This window comes from Primulina eburnea, chromosome 16, assembly GCF_022965805.1.
Source record: "Primulina eburnea isolate SZY01 chromosome 16, ASM2296580v1, whole genome shotgun sequence".
NCBI classification, from domain to species: domain Eukaryota; kingdom Viridiplantae; phylum Streptophyta; class Magnoliopsida; order Lamiales; family Gesneriaceae; genus Primulina; species Primulina eburnea.
In genome coordinates, this window is record NC_133116.1 from 3134317 (window position 1) to 3154026 (window position 19710).

General features: G+C 30.7%; 3 protein-coding genes across 8 annotated transcripts; 1 reads left to right on the top strand and 2 right to left on the bottom strand.

The window, feature by feature from the left end:
- Positions 1 to 2891: 2891 nt before the first annotated feature.
- LOC140816879 (F-box/LRR-repeat protein At3g48880-like) lies at positions 2892 to 5381 on the bottom strand. Of its 4 annotated transcripts, none has more exons than XM_073176368.1 (3): positions 5127 to 5381; positions 3836 to 4224; positions 2892 to 3762 (listed from the first exon to the last, which is right to left on the bottom strand). In XM_073176368.1, exons 1-3 carry the CDS (start codon positions 5151 to 5153, stop codon positions 3207 to 3209), a joined length of 972 nt encoding a protein of 323 aa, XP_073032469.1. In that variant the 5' UTR covers positions 5154 to 5381; the 3' UTR covers positions 2892 to 3206. The 4 variants fall into 4 exon arrangements, with proteins under 4 accessions (XP_073032469.1, XP_073032473.1, XP_073032471.1 ...); XM_073176372.1 differs by having other exon boundaries at positions 3836 to 4312; XM_073176370.1 differs by having other exon boundaries at positions 3836 to 4571.
- Positions 5382 to 11173: 5792 nt separating this feature from the next.
- LOC140816450 (transcription factor MYB17-like) lies at positions 11174 to 15560 on the top strand. The gene is made up of 3 exons (XM_073175722.1): positions 11174 to 11548; positions 13259 to 13388; positions 13834 to 15560. The coding sequence occupies exons 1-3, from the start codon at positions 11365 to 11367 to the stop codon at positions 14468 to 14470; spliced, it is 951 nt and encodes a 316-aa protein (XP_073031823.1). The 5' UTR covers positions 11174 to 11364; the 3' UTR covers positions 14471 to 15560.
- Positions 15247 to 18656, bottom strand: LOC140816451 (remorin-like). 3 transcript variants are annotated; one of them, XM_073175725.1, is made up of 6 exons: positions 18531 to 18656; positions 18243 to 18422; positions 17838 to 17885; positions 17658 to 17745; positions 17443 to 17524; positions 15247 to 15652 (listed from the first exon to the last, which is right to left on the bottom strand). In XM_073175725.1, the coding sequence occupies exons 2-6, from the start codon at positions 18418 to 18420 to the stop codon at positions 15458 to 15460; spliced, it is 591 nt and encodes a 196-aa protein (XP_073031826.1). In that variant the 5' UTR covers positions 18421 to 18422; positions 18531 to 18656; the 3' UTR covers positions 15247 to 15457. The 3 variants fall into 3 exon arrangements, with proteins under 3 accessions (XP_073031826.1, XP_073031824.1, XP_073031825.1); XM_073175723.1 differs by having other exon boundaries at positions 18506 to 18640; XM_073175724.1 differs by having other exon boundaries at positions 18243 to 18637.
- Between the last annotated feature and the right edge of the window lie 1054 nt (positions 18657 to 19710).

Consider the following 19710-nt stretch of genomic DNA (forward strand, 5'->3'; position numbering starts at 1 on the left):
TATAATACAAAGTCACACAATTTTTCTTAAACCATAGAAAAATATTAGGCATGAGTTAACTTGTGATATAATTAAAATTTAGAATCATGCATAATCATTGAATTAGAACAAAGTCGCATGCCAAAAATCTACTGGATATTATATATTTTAATATTTATCCATATTTGTTGTTCACCAGAAGACTCTTAGCCCTACCAAATTTTGTAGTTCACCTATTATTTTCATAATAAATATTATTAAAAAAATAATATAAACAAGAACATAAAAACTCAAATTAAAATGCCTTCTATCAATCTAACTAAAACAAATTGATTAGATAATATAATAATGTCATAAAAAATTTAAATATTGATTTATAGACAGAAGTTTGAAAATACATTTGTCTCAATAAATTAAAAAACATTATATCTTGATATTCTGAGACATAAGGTAAAAACAAAGAAATATTTCAATTTTTTTAATATTTTCTAAGTCACTTCAAACTAAGTAATCTAAGCAAATTAACAGAAAACATGCATTATGTGTTTAAAAATTAACAAAATATCTCAACAATAAAAAATTGAAAAATAACCATTTTTGTTGGATATTTGATTTTATTTTCTCTTTTCTTTGTGCAAACAAATAAATCACATAAACAATGTAAAAACAATTACATGATCAATACAAATGACATAAAATAATCAAACATGTTAACGCTAGGGTAAAAAAACTCCTCTCATTGCAAGAACACAAAATGATCAAATGGAACATATTATTTAGTAATATTTATTTAGCAGCATTTATAAAAAAAGTGACCAAATATTTATTAATAATTTATTTTTATTCAATCCGATTCATCTCCCTTTGTCTTCCTATTATTATTTGATGGCAATGTATAAATTTAAGTAATTAAAATTAAATTTAAAAGTAAATTAAAATAATAATTAATTTGATTGAGTTAAATACACTATTAATGATCTTATTAAACTAAGATAAAAAATGACTTAAATAGCACCATTAACATGACAAATTGTAAAATAAAAAAATAATATAATAGTAAGCTCACAAAAGAAAGTCATATATTTAATAGATTAATAGATAATATATTATTTAGTAATATGTATTTAGCATCATATATTGAAAATTGATTAAATAACTTAAATGTTTGCAATGAAATCAGTTACATACAAACATTTTCTCTAAATCACGTATTTTTGTTGATACATAAGTAATCTAAATATATCTACATTCTAAATGAGAAAAAAATGTTTTATATTACCTTAATATTTATTAATAATTTAATTTTATTCAATCACACTCATCTCTATTCGTCTTCCCATTATTACCTTAATGTTTGTAATACTAACAATTTATTTAAATTTATAAATTTATGATAGTGATTTTCTGTGAATTTGATATCAATGTAAATATTAAAGTAAATAATTTAAAATTTAAAAATATATATATTAATGATTATCATATGAAAAAACAAAAAATAAATATGTATTTATGATACTGATTTTCTGTGAATTTGTTGTCAATGTAAATATTAAAGTAATTAATTTTAAATTTAAAATAAAAATGTATTAATGATTATTATTAAAAGAATATATGAAAAAAAATATGTATTAATTTAATTTTAAATTTAAAATAAAAAAGTATTAATGATTATTATTAAAAGAATATATGAAAAAGAAAAATATATATATTAATGATTATTATTAAATAGATGAAAAAACAAAAAAAATAAATAAGTAATTATGACAGTGATTTTTTGTGAATTTGATGTCAATTTAATAATAAAGTAATTAATTTTTAATTTAAAATAAAAATATATTAATGATTATTATTAAAAGAATATGAAAAAGAAATTATGTATTAATGATTATTATTAAATGAAGGTAAGGATATGTATGTAAATTCACAATTCACATTCATATATTTATATAGATATAGATTTATATAGATATAGATATAGATATAGATAAATATTAAAGTAATTAATTTTAAATTTAAAATAAAAATGTATTAATGATTATTATTAAAAGAATATATGAAAAAAAATATGTATTAATTTAATTTTAAATTTAAAATAAAAATGTATTAATGATTATTAAAAGAATATATGAAAAAGAAAAATATATATATTAATGATTATTATTAAATAGATGAAAAACAAAAAAAATAAATAAGTAATTATGACAGTGATTTTTTGTGAATTTGATGTCAATTTAATAATAGAGTAATTAATTTTTAATTTAAAATAAAAATATATTAATGATTATTATTAAAAGAATATGAAAAAGAAATGATTATTATTAAATAGATGAAAAAACAAAAAAATAAATAAGTAATTATGACAGTGATTTTTTGTGAATTTGATGTCAATTTAATAATAAAATAATTAATTTTTAATTTAAAATAAAAATATATTAATGATTATTATTAAAAGAATATGAAAAAGAAATTATGTATTAATGATTATTATTAAATGAGGGTAAGGATATGTATGTAAATTCACAATTCACATTCATATATTTATATAGATATAGGATGTATTTAAGCTAATTTTTTAATGACGCTGAACTTATTGTCGCTAATTTTTTGTGCACGTTAGGTAAACTCTTGGACTAATGCGATAGTCTGTAAATTACGTTAATCAGGTAAATTGTAGTGGACGAATTTAGTGTGACATACTCGCCCGAGAAAGCGTGCTGCCTATTGATAAAACATTAACTTAATTCACTCATCAGGGGATGTCTTTAAGCTACTTTTCCGTATGGGTGGGCTAGAATACAGTCATTTGAAGTCATATACATACACATAAGCTCATTCACACACCTTATGCCTGATCATTGCTCCTTTGATATTGTTCACCCAAAACTGAAAAAACAATGAATGAAATAGCAAGAAAAGCCAATAAACGAAGTCTCATTATTAAACAACCAAGTATCAGCACACACAATATATGTACAGCCCTAGAATCTACAACAACGAGATGTAACGACTCATTAGTCGTTGGAACAACCTACATACATGTATGACCTCAATCGTCACAGGTTCAACCCATCAGATAAACAAGAAAATAAACCGCCTCCGATCTACTATCAACTATGGTTTCATGCAAAATGACTTGTATTTAGAATTTACCATCTACATAGATCTTAGTTCATCGTCCCGAATGTTGCACCTATTATTGCGTTCAAACAGCCACTAAGAGGGTAGGATCAGATCGCGAGTGATCTCACTTCATCTACTTTCCAAAGATCTTCCTCGTACTTGTACCACCTCATCAACCCTTCGTCATTTCTAGCGCGTTGGCACATCACACAGGAATCGTTCATACATGATATAAATTTTTTCAACTTTCTTGTCCTTTCGAGAATTGTGCTGTCAAGCTTCCGGGGGACGTTTTTTGTGGCAGGAGGTGGAGGGGCATCAACAAGTAGGCAATGAGATATGTTGAGAACTTCTAGCCCTTTCAATCCATCCAAGATAATAACTAAAGCATCCTTGAAAATCATCGAGCATCGAAGGCTTAAGACTTTCAAGTTAGGTAGAAATGCAACGAGTGTTGAAGCGAAGCAAACATCAAAGGGTCCCATTATCTTCAATTCGGAAAAATTCTTACAATTTTCCGAAATTTCCTCCATTAGAACTGGAGGGTTTGATATGCTAGGCATTGTTAGCGATTCAAGATCTTTCCATATATGAATTGCATGACATATTCCCTCCTTTATTCTATTCCATGCAGGCATGACCAGACGTTTGAGACGAGGGGACCTGCAATACAGCCGGTTAGTTGCATTATTCCCCTGTTTCACTAAATCGGGACACACTACAAGTTTCAGGTTACCTTTCAGCTGCGTAAGTCAACTGATCATTGCTGATGTAGAGATCGTAGTGAAAAATTATTGTCGATACGTTTCCACGGCTTAGATTTAAGGAAATCTTCAAAACCCGAGTCAACGTCTTATCCGAAGGACCATCCACGTATACATATGGGTCTAACGGTAATTTAATGAAGTTTGACTTTAGCATCGACAAATCAAGAGTCCTCCAGAGTAAAGGGTCACAAGCCGCCAATCTCCAAGTGCTACAAACTTGACCAATCCCCAAGATCAAATCAAAGATGTCCAGGGTTTGGAAAATCTTAACCAAAATATCATGATTCATATCCTCCCATCTTCTCAAACTGGAGCACACATCGTCCATTGCACAACTGCACAAGCTTGCGAAAATTTCCTAGATGTAAAGTTATCAGAAAATTTATCCACGTGAAGACCAGACGTTGGCAAACCAATCAAGTCATTGTGTCCTGACTCAGCAATTTCTTGTTTCCAAAAAAAAAAAAAAAATCTTTTTTCACCCATTTTAAAAATTCTTGGAAACAAGATTTTAATACTCATAAAATTATAGCCCGATGATAAATTTAAGTTACCAGGCCACTGTATTCATGAGTCCATAAACTTCAATTATCCAAACGAAGAGCTTAACTCTTAAGAAAATATACATACATAGAATAGGATATCAACGAATGAACCTGAATTCCGTTAGAAATCCACTGTTTCAAAGTCTCAATTTCACCAGTTCTGATAAAAAAATATTCTCAGGAAAGGAATGGTACTGAAAAAAATAATCTTGCTTCTGCACAAATCTTCGAATTTCATGTAAAATTTTTGTAAATGTTCAGTCCCACTCCTCCACACATTAAGTCCTTCGACAATAAATTTTCTCCTCCAACATTTATTAAAGCCAGATGGAAGAATGGAGTAACAAAGACTCCATATGAGATCTAATTAAAGAAGCTGTAAAACTTAAACAATGGAAATTAGTGGGAGAGCAGAATAAAAACATCAGCAAATAATCACACATCACTATCTCTCTTGAGCCACAAAGATTAGCAAATCATCGTACCGGAAATTCACAATCGACCTAGAAAACCAAAATCATCACATCGTAAAATCCAAGAAATTAAAGAAATCAAACAACAATGCATCCATTCCAGTTTTCCTCAAGAAAACAACCACCTTTTTCACATCAACGACAAGCTTTTCCCAAATCATAAACGTCCCAGAATCAAGATCCAAACCCAAGCCAGAAACATTGAAAATTAACAAGAAAATACACCAAGATTAGCATGATACCTTTCGATTAAAGCAGGAAAACTTCATAGCCTGATTTTTCCATTAGTGGGCTGTCTTAAAATAATTTTTAACACTGAATTTTAAGGAAAATATAGTAAGTGAGACGAAGAAAGAGACGGAAATTGTAGGAGCTCTGGATGACATGAAAGGGCTTGTTGTTCATGGGATTGAATCATTTCTCTTCCGTGTAACGCTCCCAATGGAACTAACAGCCATAGATTTCACACTAGTGCACTGAATTATGTCTTTTAAAAAACTATTCATCTCACTTTGTCTTAATATCTTTTATTTAATTTTTTTTATGTTAGTAGTGAAAGGGTGTTTATTAAATTAAATAGTATAGTTAATTCAAATAAGTAATACAAATACTAAGAAAAGATGCCAATTTTTTTCACAATTAACAACCTAAAAATATAACTGTGTATCAAATATATATTATTACATTTTACCTATAAAATTATAATTAATTTTTTTAAAAAAATTGTTTCAATAATCAAAAATACGTTATTAAATTCGTTTTACCAAAATTATAACGAAGACTTAACATGTTAGGTTTGGGAAAATTTATGCTCAAATGAAAAGTATAAATATTACTTATCAAAGAATTGATTTTGTTATGACAAAAATATGTGTGAGATGGTCTCATGTGTCAAATTTTGTGAGACGGATATCTTATTTGGATAATCCATGAAAAAATATTACTTTTTAAGCTAAGAGTATTACTTTTTGTTGTGAATATCGATAGGATTGACCTGTCTCATAGATAAAGATTCGTAAAACTCTCTCACAAGAGATTTACTCTTTCGTTAATCTCATAAAAAAATGTAATCTTGCTTTATAAAAAAATATATGTAATTTTACACACACACACACACATATATATAAATATATATATATATATATATATATATATATTTATTTATTTATTTATATAATGTTGGATAATGGGCACCTATGTGTGTTTACACAAATATCTGACAAGAATTTAATGTTTTTTTATAAAATGTTAGTACGAACATATGAGCGCCCATTATTTATCACATGATTTTATCCCCAAATTTTGATGTATCAAACGGGCCAGAAAGGATCAGAAAAGGACGGCCCCAGCAATGTCTGGGTTGGGTTGGCCCATATTAGCCTGATAAGAAAAATATAATTTTGAATCCATATTATTGTAATGATTTAATTGCTAAATTGGAATAATCCACTCTAAGGTTTTTAATTTATCTATGTGGAATGTTCATGATGTCCATGAAAATACCGATAGTTATAAAATGGCATGGAGCATCACAAGGGAAACATGAATATGCAAAAAACTATCAATTCCATTATTTTCTAATGTTCAAGCCGTTGAGATGTAAACGAACCAAAATCGTCGTGAGCTATTCGGAACTCGGCTCGATAAAAAGCATGTTTGAGTTCATTTGTTAATCATATCAAGATAAGCTCGAGCTCGATAATTTAATCAAACCAATCTCAAGTCTAAGGATATTCGACTTGTGAGCTTATAAACATATTTGTTAATAGGCTCGCGAGCTCGCATATATATATATATATATATATATATATATATATATATATATATATATATATATATATATATATATATATATATATAATCTTTACCAATATCGAATCAAGCTCTAACTCGAGCTTCATTGTATGTTTTAAGAGCTCGAAAATGAGTCAAGCTTAAGTCAGGCTTGTTAAACATGCTATTAATGAATCAAACTCGAGTTTGGCTTGATTAACATGATAAACGAGTTTTTAATGAGTCGAGTTCGAGCTTTTCACGAGCTTAGTAGTTTTAAGACAATTCGAACTCGAGCCTGATGATAAAAGCTCGAGTCGAGTTCGAGCCTCTATCAATCCTTACTTAAACCAAGTTCAAGTCTGATGCTGTTTGACTTTGTTTAGATTGTTTACATCTCTAGACTTGAATTAAGACACGTCTAAAACTTAATTTTAATAATATAAAAATCAAAATTTCAAAAACACAATACATATACTCGAAATTGTAATTCCCCCCACTATAATTGGTTATACATGTTTCCGCCTAAAAAATTAATCATTTTTTAGGGATAAATAGTACTGAAATGTCAATTTAAATTTAAATAGAAATGTGCCGTGAAACGAGCCCTTTATTCAATCTATTATAAGCAAGTAAAGCAAAGAAGATATTACATTAATAAATGTATTAGTATATATAAGGCCAATTCTGTACTCCCGGCCAATTCTATCTTACACCAAGTGAGGTACTCCCCTTTACTTTTTTTTTTACGCGTGTCTTTTTTTTATTATTATTATTACATTTCACACTACTTTAACCTAAATCAACCAAACTAATCATTAAACTAATTTCGTTTAATGTATATAACATGTGTTATATCATTATATTATTATTATTATTCTCAAAATTTAAAATTTAATATTTTATATTTAAAAATTACGTGAAATTTTTTTTGATAGTAAAACTTTTAGGTTTGAGGTTTGAGATTTTCATTTCTATTATTCTTATTTTTGTGGTAGAATCATATGAAATGTAAAAATCAATATTTTAAAATTTAATTATTATAAGAAATTCTATGTTCTACCCATTTATATACGCTAATAAAATTATTGTAGCTATTTTTAAATGCTATACATGTATTAATGTATATATTATTTAGTGACAGGGAGTAAATCTCCCGGAGTTGGATAGAATTGTCCGTATATATAATAATATATGTACGATTAGAGTGTGTGAAAATTCTACAAGTAAAAATTTGAGTATGAAAGCGGAGACGAAGAATAAATTCCCATGGGGACGTGGATTGAGAAGATATCATCGCTCTATCCTATTGTCATCCCTTAATAAAAAAGTTGTTATTTACCTCAATCGCGCTCATATTCATCACTGTAGGTAGATAATCAATAATCTTTCATTTGGATAGTGAGTCGCTTGCTTTTGAACCCTTCATAATGTTTGGGGGGTGTATCCATCCGAGTGGACTATCAACGTCTACTCTTTAATGGTAGAGCCAAAAATATATATATTGTTGTATATAATTTTCATATAAAAATACTAGTATTGATAGATTTATATTTTTTCACATAATTTATTGAAACTTATATCTCCGTGGATCATGTTTAATTTTAGCACCAAATATATATATATATATATATATATATATATATATATATATATATATATATATATATATATTTGCACTTCTTTAATTATTTGCTAATGCTTAAATCGAGGATCTAAGCGTTTACGTAAGAAAAATTATTTTACGAAATTTGGATTATGATATGTGTTTGTTAAATTTTTGTAATCCCACCAAAATGCTAGTTTAATGGATGGCTGCAAATGGCCCTGCCCGCCCCATGAAAAACACTTGTGTGAGACGGTCTCACGGGTCGTAATAATGAGACGGATCTCTTATTTGGTCTATCCATGAAAAAGTATTACTTTTTTATGCTAAGAGTATTATTTTTTATGGTGAATATGGGTAGGGTTGACCCGTCTCACAGATTATGATCCGTGAGACGGTCTCACATGAGACCCACTCCCCACCTAATATGAGATAGAGCTTTCAAAATCGTGTCGGTCCACCAACACATAAAATAGATAAGTTGAATTGCCAAAATAACGAGTCTGTCCACCCGGCTAAACTATTTTGACGTTACTATAGGACGTCTTTTTTTACTTGTTAACTTTTTGTTGATACCTACATATACACATAGAGATATTAAAATTGATTCAACCCAACGAAATGTGGTTTTATTCAAAGTATGAATCACTAATACATTATTAATTGCAACATAAAAACGGATAAAAGCTCCGGTTCTCCTCTCATTTTTTCCTTGAAATCGAGCCGACAATAATAATACAATTAAAGTTGTAATATAGATTTATTGGTTTTAGTAAATATCAAAAAAAGGTTTTTTTATTGATAATACCCACCTTATAAGAAATAATTAATTATATACAAAAATTGAATATGGTATATTTACAATTATCGGGTGGTAAGGACCATTGTACGTTGGAATATAATATCTGTATGTCGAGAAATGGCATTCAGCACGTTGCGTTGCACAAAGGAGAAAAGTCGCTAGCCCGTGTCCACGCAGATTCTCTTGCTTGGAAAACGAGCAGAGATTGAGGTAATAATCTCTTTATTTGAATTTAGTTCAATATAAATGGGCGAAAAGGGTCACAGTCTTTTTCGTCGTCTTCGGAAAAGCACTAAAAAACAACCCCATGATATCGGCTAAAATGGAACATCGCAAGCCACCACGGCCATAAGAAACAGCCCTTTCAGTGAAATTGGACAGGCTTTCTTCTTCTCTTCTCCGCGAATCCCTCCGTCGATCTGCAGGTAAGCACGCACGATATACATATGCATTTGTTATTTGTATCTATATATATATCTGCATGCACGAAGCTATGAATGAATATATGTATGTCTGTGTGTCTCTTGACGCCATCTCTCGTTCTCCTGAAGAACTCAGCGCATCCGAATGAGGTCGGTTTGGTGTACTACAACTGACGAGGTAGCTTTTTAATTGGTGTTACTAGAATTTTGTGATTAATCGGAATTAAATTTGTTATATATTTTCTATGTCAGAAAATTGCATAAATTAAAATCTGAACTTTTGTTAATTTTGAAAAAATAGTCGTCAAAGATGGATTGTTTTTCAATTGCATGGGAGCGGAGGGTTTTTCGTTGTGACCTGCATTGAATACTGGATTGAATTCGAATATCTTGACTGAATAAAATAAAAGTTGCAAGGGGCTTTCTCCCCGAAGATTTGATTTAATGCAAATTTAAATTAATTAATATATTATATTATGATTCTAAAAATAATTAATATATATTATATCGTACTAGATCTTCCCTCGTCATCGATTACCTCTGTGCTGCACATTATTATATCATAAACATGAGTTTATTTGAATAAAAAAATAAACTTTTTGCTAAAATAAATAATAAATAAATGTAGAATTAATAACGAGGGGGAGAGAAGAAAATAAATGCAGAGAGAAGGAAGCATTGGACAGGGATGGGTTCTTGGAAGTCTGTGAGAAATAATTCTGTTGTAATCTGCTCGCATTTATGATATTCTTTCCAAGCTCATTCCTTATGAACCAGTTCAACACTAACTCATATATATATATATATATATGTGTATATATTATTTTGTTACGCTACATGCACGTTGATTGCTCTTCTGTATAAACATCAATGAAATGTCACATTCTTATTGAATGTGATTTAAATATATCCACTATATATATGTTACCTCATCAATGCTTACATAGATGAGCATCAGATATGTGCAACATAGCCATGTATATATATGCACGTCACTTAGCGTTACACACACAAGTTTTTTAAAAAACTTTTCTACAAGTCAAATTATGTTGTGTTTTTTATAAGTTTTTCTTTAAATATAAAAATAATACACCGCTGTTTCCCAATAATAAATAATATATTCTATATTATCTCTAAAATATATATAAGACTTAAAAAGGCTAAGCTTGTTAAAGTGTCAGAATTTTTTTAGTAATTAAAATATTTGAATTTGAAATATGATTTGAGTAATGCTACATGTATAATTAAATTTGTACAACAATTCTTACAATACGAAAAAATTCAATACAAAAATTTCATTTATCAATATCTCATGATAAATTAAATACAAAATATCATGATATAATAACAAAATCTCACGATTTAATTGTTGTAAATATCGTTATTCGATATTTTGGTTATACATTTTTTTATCATTGTTCGAGCATGCCAGACGCTTGCATACATAAAGACTAAAGAGTCGTCTCAAGTTAAAAAAAAAAAATTAGTTGTTTAAAAAATATAATTTTCCAATTTTAAATAAATCAAGTTAAAAGTTGTTATTATTTATTTATTTTTAAGTGAAAGAATTTGAAATTATTAATATTTTAAAAAAGAGAGAGTTTGTGATTATTTTTATTATTATTTTACTCTAAGTAATTTGTAATAATTTTTTGTTGAAAAGAAAATGGATATTAACCGGAGTAGTAGAATCCTCACGTAGTCCTTGGTGTCACAGCCCTCCCAAGAAACCCGAACCTTTTCTGTTCACCTTTCCACCTTATTGTGTCTTTCTCCTCTTATTTAGTTCCAAAAGTACTCTCTTTTCTTGAATATCATTTAGCTTGTTTAAACTGCATTTTACTTTTGGGGCAGATGCTTTGTTGGTTTTGGTAAAAATGGTGAAAAAGAGAGAAACAAGTAAGGAAGGGGAGAAAAGGAAGAAGAAGAAAGGGAGAATGACATGCTGTGAGAAAGAAGGGATAAGAAAAGGGGCTTGGACTCCTGAAGAAGACAAGATTCTTGTCGATTTCATCACTCGGAATGGGCATGGAGCTTGGAGGAATCTCCCTAAAATTGCAGGTTTTTTTTTTAAAAAAAATAAATTTATCAGCACCATTTTTATTTCTTTGCATACATGCGCATTCATTTGCTGTTTTATGTGGTTAAGTTCTAAATCAATCTCTGCTACAATATTTATTTCTTGGCATTTTGAGCCCGTTGGATTCTATCATTGTTCTAGTTAAGAATGCGAGCTGTGGGACTCTTGGTCCTAAGCGAAAAGATGCTTAAATTTGGTTATGTTTCCATTACTGTGAGAATATTCCTTGAAATTGTAACATCAGAAGCAAAGATTTAAAAAAAATACAATATATATTTGTTGGAAGTAATTAAAAATATATAATTTATTGGTGTAGTTGTAATACGATCACATGATTATTTTTTGGATTGAGAAAAAAGTTGAATTGAAAGACTGAATTTAAAGGATTGAGGTGAAAAAGTGTTCTTTAGAAGATAATTTGAAAATAACATTAACATGTTACTTATGTTTCCGGAAATTTGAACTTTTTTCTTTTGTTATGATAGGAAGAATATTGATTTTAAGTCCATTAAATACAATTAATGTTGTTTGTCAAAACTGGGCATACGATAGAAGAAATGGGGAGTTGAGTTGAAAAGTGGTAGATAACTTACCCATACAAGGATCTCGTTTGTCCTAGTTTTAGAAGGTTTTTCTAGTGTGTTTTTGTTTGGCGTTGGGAGTATATGATTGCACGTGAGTCTTAGCTTCTCAAGAACTTCCAAGCAGTCCCGCGCTTGAGAAACCGGATACCAATTGAGTATAACGATTGACTGCTCGATCAAGCTCGAGTAGTCGAATCACGGGTTTGTGCATAGTGCTAGAAAACTCAACTCTACTAGGATGCAACTTAACACACATAAGATGGTCCCAACCCCAAAACAGTTGTTCCATAAAAGTTGATACTATAAACCATATTTTAATATAGTATCATTGTTTTGGAAGAAGTGAATATTTTTCGAAATTATTCTGCACTAGCCTAGTAATGAATAGAAGGAATTCCTCTAGTACCTGCATTTTTAACCATTTGATGGTTGTTTACCTGTAACTCGTGCCATGCTCACGAGTGATTGTTCTCAAGAAATAAGAACTAAGAGGTCTATTGATTATTCTTTCTTCATAGAGAGGCCAGAAACACATTTCCGGATGTGAGACTCGTCTTTCTGAAATCCCAAAATAGACGAAATGAGTTATGTATTGTGATCATTGCCGATCACAAGGCAACTAGGATGACTCCTTCCACTTGGCTTACCTCGTCTGCTTGACTTGGACCCCGTTAAAAATCAGTCCCGTGCACCGATAATCTCGCTGATAAACAAGTTGTCCTAAGACCATCCTCTGAATTGTTATGGAGGAACTGGAGGCAGAACCAAGATTTCGTATTTGGTTGGGTGGGGTGGGGTTTGATCAAGGAGAAGCGTTCTGTTACGAATAAAATGTGACTTATAGTAACAAATTTTCAAATTAAGAGACATTTAGCTTTTACATACCTTGCAGATTTTCCATGGATAGGACGACGATTTAGAAGGGCTGAAGCACTAGAAGTCAGCAGTTCTCTGCTTTATCATTTCCGTCGGTCACACTTCTATCAGTTGATAATCTTCAAGAATCTGAATTGATATTCATAACCAAGAAACTAATGCTAGAATCAGAGAAGCATGACGAAAAAGAAAGATGCTAAGAACGGTTTTTTGCGTGTGTGAATGCTACAGGTCTCCTTCGGTGTGGGAAGAGCTGTCGGCTTCGTTGGATAAACTATCTTCGACCCAACATTAAACGCGGTCCCTTTAGTGCAGAGGAAGAGAAAAGTATCATTGACCTACATGGAACACTGGGTAACAAGTAAGGAATTGCCTCTTTCACCCCCCTTAATTCAATCTCCATGCCTATTTATTTACCTTTGCATGATATGCTCGGGCTATCTGTAATCTGATGTAATTGCATATAATTGCTATTAGAACCAAAAGTCACCTGCTGGATGCACCTCATTTGATAAAATTGACATATACTATATGACTGCATACGCGGTGCACCAATTAAAATAATGGTGCTTAAAATTGTTATGCTATTTTACAAAGAATTGAATTAATTAAAAACTACGGTGTTGGATATAGTGATCATATTTGACAATGATGACTATGTTGAACTCCAAAGTTCAACCTGGATTTTGTTTGTTATTTCCTCATATTTCTTCGAGGAACAAGAAGCAACTACGGGGTATCTACCACTATTTAAGCTACGTTCCACATCAAGGGTGTAGGTGAATCAATATCCTGATTTCTTTCAGATGGGCAGCGATAGCCTCGCATTTACCAGGAAGAACAGACAATGACATCAAGAACTTCTGGAACTCACATTTGAGGAAGCGCTTTATCATCATAAACTCCAACCAGCCAGCCAGCTCTTCTAAGTCAGTCAACACAAATCTTGAATCTCCACTGTCTTGCCAAATGGTTCAATCGGAGAGCATTCAATTCGAGGTCAAATCTTATCCATCAAGTGAAGCACAGCTTACATCATTAGAAAATCAATCTGAAGGGGACTTCTTCCTTCGTCTGTGGAACTCTAGGGTCGGTGATTCATTTCGAAAAATCAAGGAGTGTACAAGTGAATGGATTGGCGACACCTCATCTCACAGCCCAGCTTCTCAAACATCGTCCTTAACTAAAGTTGAATCGAGCTCCATAGCCACAAACCAACTCTCCAAATCCATGGCCAACCAAAATGTGGAACCTTTGAGCTGCAGAAATGAAGCAGATGTTTTTGCAGCCTGTTCTGATTTGCCAAAACCATACGAGATCCATGAATCAGCAGATGTAATGTTTCATTTATTACTAGATTTTCCAGCTGGTGGCGATGATATGGGATTCCTTCAAGAATCCTTTAATAATGTCTCTGCTTCTATCCAAGATCAGATGCAGTAAATTCCCTTGGTGCCATCAATGTGATAATTTTCACCAGAATGTCCAGTTGGTATAGCACCGTTCGCCGTTTGGTGAACCTTTCTAGCTGAATCTAAACCAGAAGTACTAATTTGAAAAGAAACTTTTTCCATCATGATCTGAATTTTAATTTACTGTAGTAATCTATTCTGCGTAGCATGTTAATTATAGGTTAGTTCATGTTTGTTTAATGTTTCCGTAAGGTAAAACTTGTAGACTATAGTTGATAATGCCATTAAGGGATGAGCATTCCAGCTTATGACTAAACCCGAACAAGAATAATATAAAAAAAACATTCAAAATAATTTAACCAACACTAAACGAAACAAGATAAAAGAAATCATCTCCCCCAATTCGGTCATCGGTCTGTTAGGTTTTGAACAAAACAATCAAAATCGAACTGAAATTATTGACTTTTTCAGGGAAAGAAAAAAAAATCAGTGATTTACCAGGATTAACAACCATTGTTGCCAATAAGTCAAGAAGTTACATTCCAAACATTCCACTTGGGAATTTATTATTTATCGTAGCGTAAATATCAAGTGTAGGATAAAGCACTTATTACGGCAACTGATGGCCAGGCAAAAACTTTGAGCTTCATACCATATTCAAATGCTACCATGTTGGCCAGCTAGAACAGACATCAAAACAAAGGCCAGCGATTATGCATAACCTCCCAAATCAAAGCACATGATAGATTTTCCTATCGGCATCCAAAATTCAAGAAATAAAATACTATACATCATACAAACTTGCTCTTTCAAACGAAAAAAGTAATCACTTCTCTTAATTAACCTGTATCAAATAATACATCACTATGCACACATAATAATGAAGTTATTGGCCACAATCGATGAATTCTACATCAAATTACCACACAATCAATACATGTGAACAATAAACAGATATTCAAATACAACATGTACACATAAATCTGCAGTTTGACATTTGGACAAGATAATTTCACCTTTAGAAACATCCAAGTAACTTCTTTGGTCCAGTTCCAGTAGCACGGTATTTTGCAGCCGTCTCTTCTGCCTTGAGAAGATCTTCCCCGCGTTTGGCTTCAGCAGTCGCACGTTTTTCTTCTGCTGTCTTATGGACTAGTGCAACCTTGTTCTTCATTTTCTCTATGTATTTTGCCTTCTTATTCTCCAGTTGTTCCTATAAACCATACATATATTGAGTCACAACCAAAATCTGCATAATACTTGAATGCCAATGAATATATCATTTTGTTTTTGTTTGTTTTTTTTTTTTTTTTTGAAACATTTTCGTGTGCTGAAACAAAGATGGAAAACTACGGCGTGATACAATTTTATTTTATTTTATTTTTAAATTTTTCGTCTTCGATGAGGGTGACCAGCACATGCCTGCCAGGTAAATGGGTCTGTCTCGTACACAAAAATCTCACGTTATATTATATGCACGCACACATGTGAAGGCCAAAGTTGAGCACCAATCCAAATTGAAAAGCAAAAACAATTTGATAACAAAAGACTAATGGTTTCAAACATTAGTCAGGTGTCTCTAATCTCTGTATGAAATTGACAGACTTTATACTCTTACTTAGGGATGCAACCAAGACTCGAGTAGCTGGAGTACTATCTCAATCCATGCTCAAGCTTAAATTCAAGCATTCTATGAGGAATCAAGCTCAACAATTTTATTTTTTTTATGTTTTAAATATATTGATTAGATGAATATTTTATCTTATCTTCATCAAAATTTACATACTGCAGCATTCAATTTTAAAAAAAATTAAGACTTTCTTGTAAAAAGAGATTTAAGGCTTGATCTAAAGCTCAAATAACTCAAAAATTACGCAAATTGAGCTCGAAATCAGAAGGCGTCACTCGAGTAAGCTCAGGTTCAAGTACTATTTTTTTGTTGAGACGAGCTCAAGAGTAGGGTGCTACTTGAGCTCAACTCAGTTGATCACACCCTTAACATTCTATTTGGAACTCCACATGTATAATTCCGAAACTAAACCCGAGCTTCACTTAACAAAAAGGAAATTTGAAGGTGGTTTTGTAAATCATCTCCTGAACTTTCCTTTGAACCTCTAAATACGTACTCCTGGAATTAACCCAACATCAACTTGGAAAAAAAGGATGTGAATCATAACTTTGGATATCAAACGTGCCAGGCACATTTATTTCAATTTAGTAAGGCGAAAAAATCCATACAAACTAAATTTGAGACTCCCAATGTAGATTAAAACTAAAAGAATACATATGAATGATTTCGAAAATAAACAATATGAAAAATTTAAGAATAAAAACCATGATTAACTTTAATTTAGTTGGAAGTATTTTTTCTGACAGATTTATATTTAAAAGCTTCTCCTTTTAAAAATTATTAAAATACAAATGAGTAAATAATTATTTTAGCAATCTTTCTATTATGTTCTTCACATACACATCAATGCGTTTTATTTAATACTAGCTATTAAAGGGGCGAAAGCAAACTAAAGTGCTTGAGTACCCTGGAGCCTAAGTGCAACGCAAAGCAAGCACTTTATTGAATTCAAATACAAAGAGAAACTTCTCACAAAAATACAATCTTGTGCTTTACAAATTATTTAGCAGCAAGCCTATAGGCAAATATGCATGACAATAGCAGTGCATATCATTTCAAGTAAAATCCACATTAAAGGCATGCTCACCAGAAGTTTTTATCAACTGGGGCATGCACAAGTATATCAAGCATATGAGGAATATATATTAAATGAAAAAAAGTATATATATTTTAAAATTTTGGTAATACTAACATGCATTTTGAAATCCTTGGTACGTACATATTTTTAGCAACAGAACGTAACAATACGCGATTGATTGATTTCTAGAACTTGCAAAACAACTTCCTTTACCTGCTTGAAACCAAAAAAGGAAGGGGGTTGGGGGTAGCATAAAAAAAAAAGAAAATATACACTAAGATGCATAGCTTGTTACCTCGATCTTCTTAAGCTCAGCCTCTAGACTAGCTTTCTTGCAGTTCTCCCACGCCGCGATAGCGGATACCTTCTTCTGAGCTCTGTCAATAATTCAGTAGAAAAGAGCCAAAAATTGATAAATGCTCCTTCCTCCACACTTTCGTAGGAAAACTCGGACAAGTATCGACGAATTCTAATAAAAAAAGAAGACAACTTTTTCTCGACGCAACTTACTTGTTTTCAGCTTTCGACTTTTCACTTTCCTCCCATGCTTTGACTAAAGACAGCCTCTTTTCAGTTGCTACCCGTTCAAGTACAGCATCTGAAGTAGTGAGATATGATGGAAAATTTTATAACTCTCTCGACTCATTCACTGTAAACAGAAGAAGTAGTATGCTAAATAGTCTTGATTACCTCTGCTGATGGATCCCTCGGCTTCTTTCCTCTCAGTAGATTCTGGTTCTTTAGCATAGAACAAAAAGAAAATCGTGGTTACGAAAAGTTTGGCTTAAGCAATGGCTAATCACCGTGTCCCTAAGCAAGATAGGTCAAGATTTGAGATTTACCAAATAATTTTACAGAACATGAAAAAAATTCAAAAGGGATGCTATTTTTTATTTTTTCAAAACAAAAAATTTGAACATAAAGAACATGTACAAATTCCAAATTCAAACTCGAGAAACGATTTTTTCAAAGCAACAAAGAACACTTTTTTCCTTTCCATTCAAAGCCAATAAAACATCTCAAATATCAACACATACATACGCATATTACAACACCTAGACACGCAGAGAAGAAAGGGTGGGTTTCTTTATTTACTTTCAACAACAGCAAGAGCCTTGGACTCATCAGGTTTCTTCTCTTCAGCAAGTGGAATCTCAGATTTCTCTTCCACCACATCTTTCAGATCCTCCACGTGCTCCACCACCGGCGGCGGCGGAGGAGGAGGGTCGGAACAGGTATCGGGTTCAACATTCTTGGTTTCTTCCACACCCATTACTTCAGAAAATGGGATATATTGGCTCAATTTTATTTTAGTAGGAAAACACAGAGAATTCAACAAGAGAAAGAACGATACGAACAATGGAACATTAAATAGATCGTAACTGTTGGTTAGAGGAAGGTAAGTGTCGCTTGGAATTGAACCCAGAAGGGAGCTGTATGATCGAGACAGAATTTTTGGCCTATTGTGAGTGAGTTGGCTGCTGCCCACAGATTTGCGTGTAGTTGGCTAACTATGGAAGTAATGATATATATCATACTCTAATAATTCATAAGGTTTTATGAATAATATTTTGAAATTACATTTATATATGATTTTTCATTGAGAAAATTTTAAAAAAATTTCTAAATAAATTGATAATTATCTCGAATGCTTTGGTTTGAAAATAATGTTGTGACTTGGAGATATGATTATAGTTTGTGGCAAAAATTTGTGTGAGACGGTCACATGTCGTATTTTGTGAGACAAATATCTTATTTGAGACATCAATAAAATTACTTTTTATACTAAGAATATTACATTTTATTGTGAATATCGGTAAATTTTCTCACAAATAAAAATTTGCGATACCGTCTCACAATAGACCTACATATATTTTATTATACGTAGATTTTCTGTCATAATATGTATACCTAAATAGCCTCACATTTATATTAATATGAAAGTAGAGTTGCTCTTATATATAGTAAGTTCCGTCAAAAAAATCATGGTAAAAAGGAAATAAACGTAGATCAGTATTATATTTAATAATATTCTATTTTCAATATCATTAATTTATTTATTTTTTAAAAAATAATAATATTCAACCTTATTTCTCATATATTTATTTAAATGTATTGATTTTGAAAAAGTAATAAACAAAAATATGTTAATGTATTTATATATGTAATTAAAGCAATAATTTATATTAAAAGATAATAGTACAAATATTTATTATTTTACTAAAGACAAATTTATTCGAGAAACTTAAATTTACAACTACAAATACAATAATCATAACTATACAAGTATTTACAATTCTTCTTGTAACTCATTAAATTAACTAAATAAATATTATAAATAAAAATTAAAATAAATATTCGAAAATAAATAAGCTATCTTAAAATTAGCTACAATATTTTTTTGAAGAAAAAAATAATAACTTTATAATAATGTGTTACGATATTTTAAAAAAATTCAAAATAATTATATTTTTTAATCAAATTTTTATCTAATAAAATATTTATTTATTTATTAAAATTTATGATTTTTAATTTTTTCAATTATTTTTAGAGTAGGTCTTAT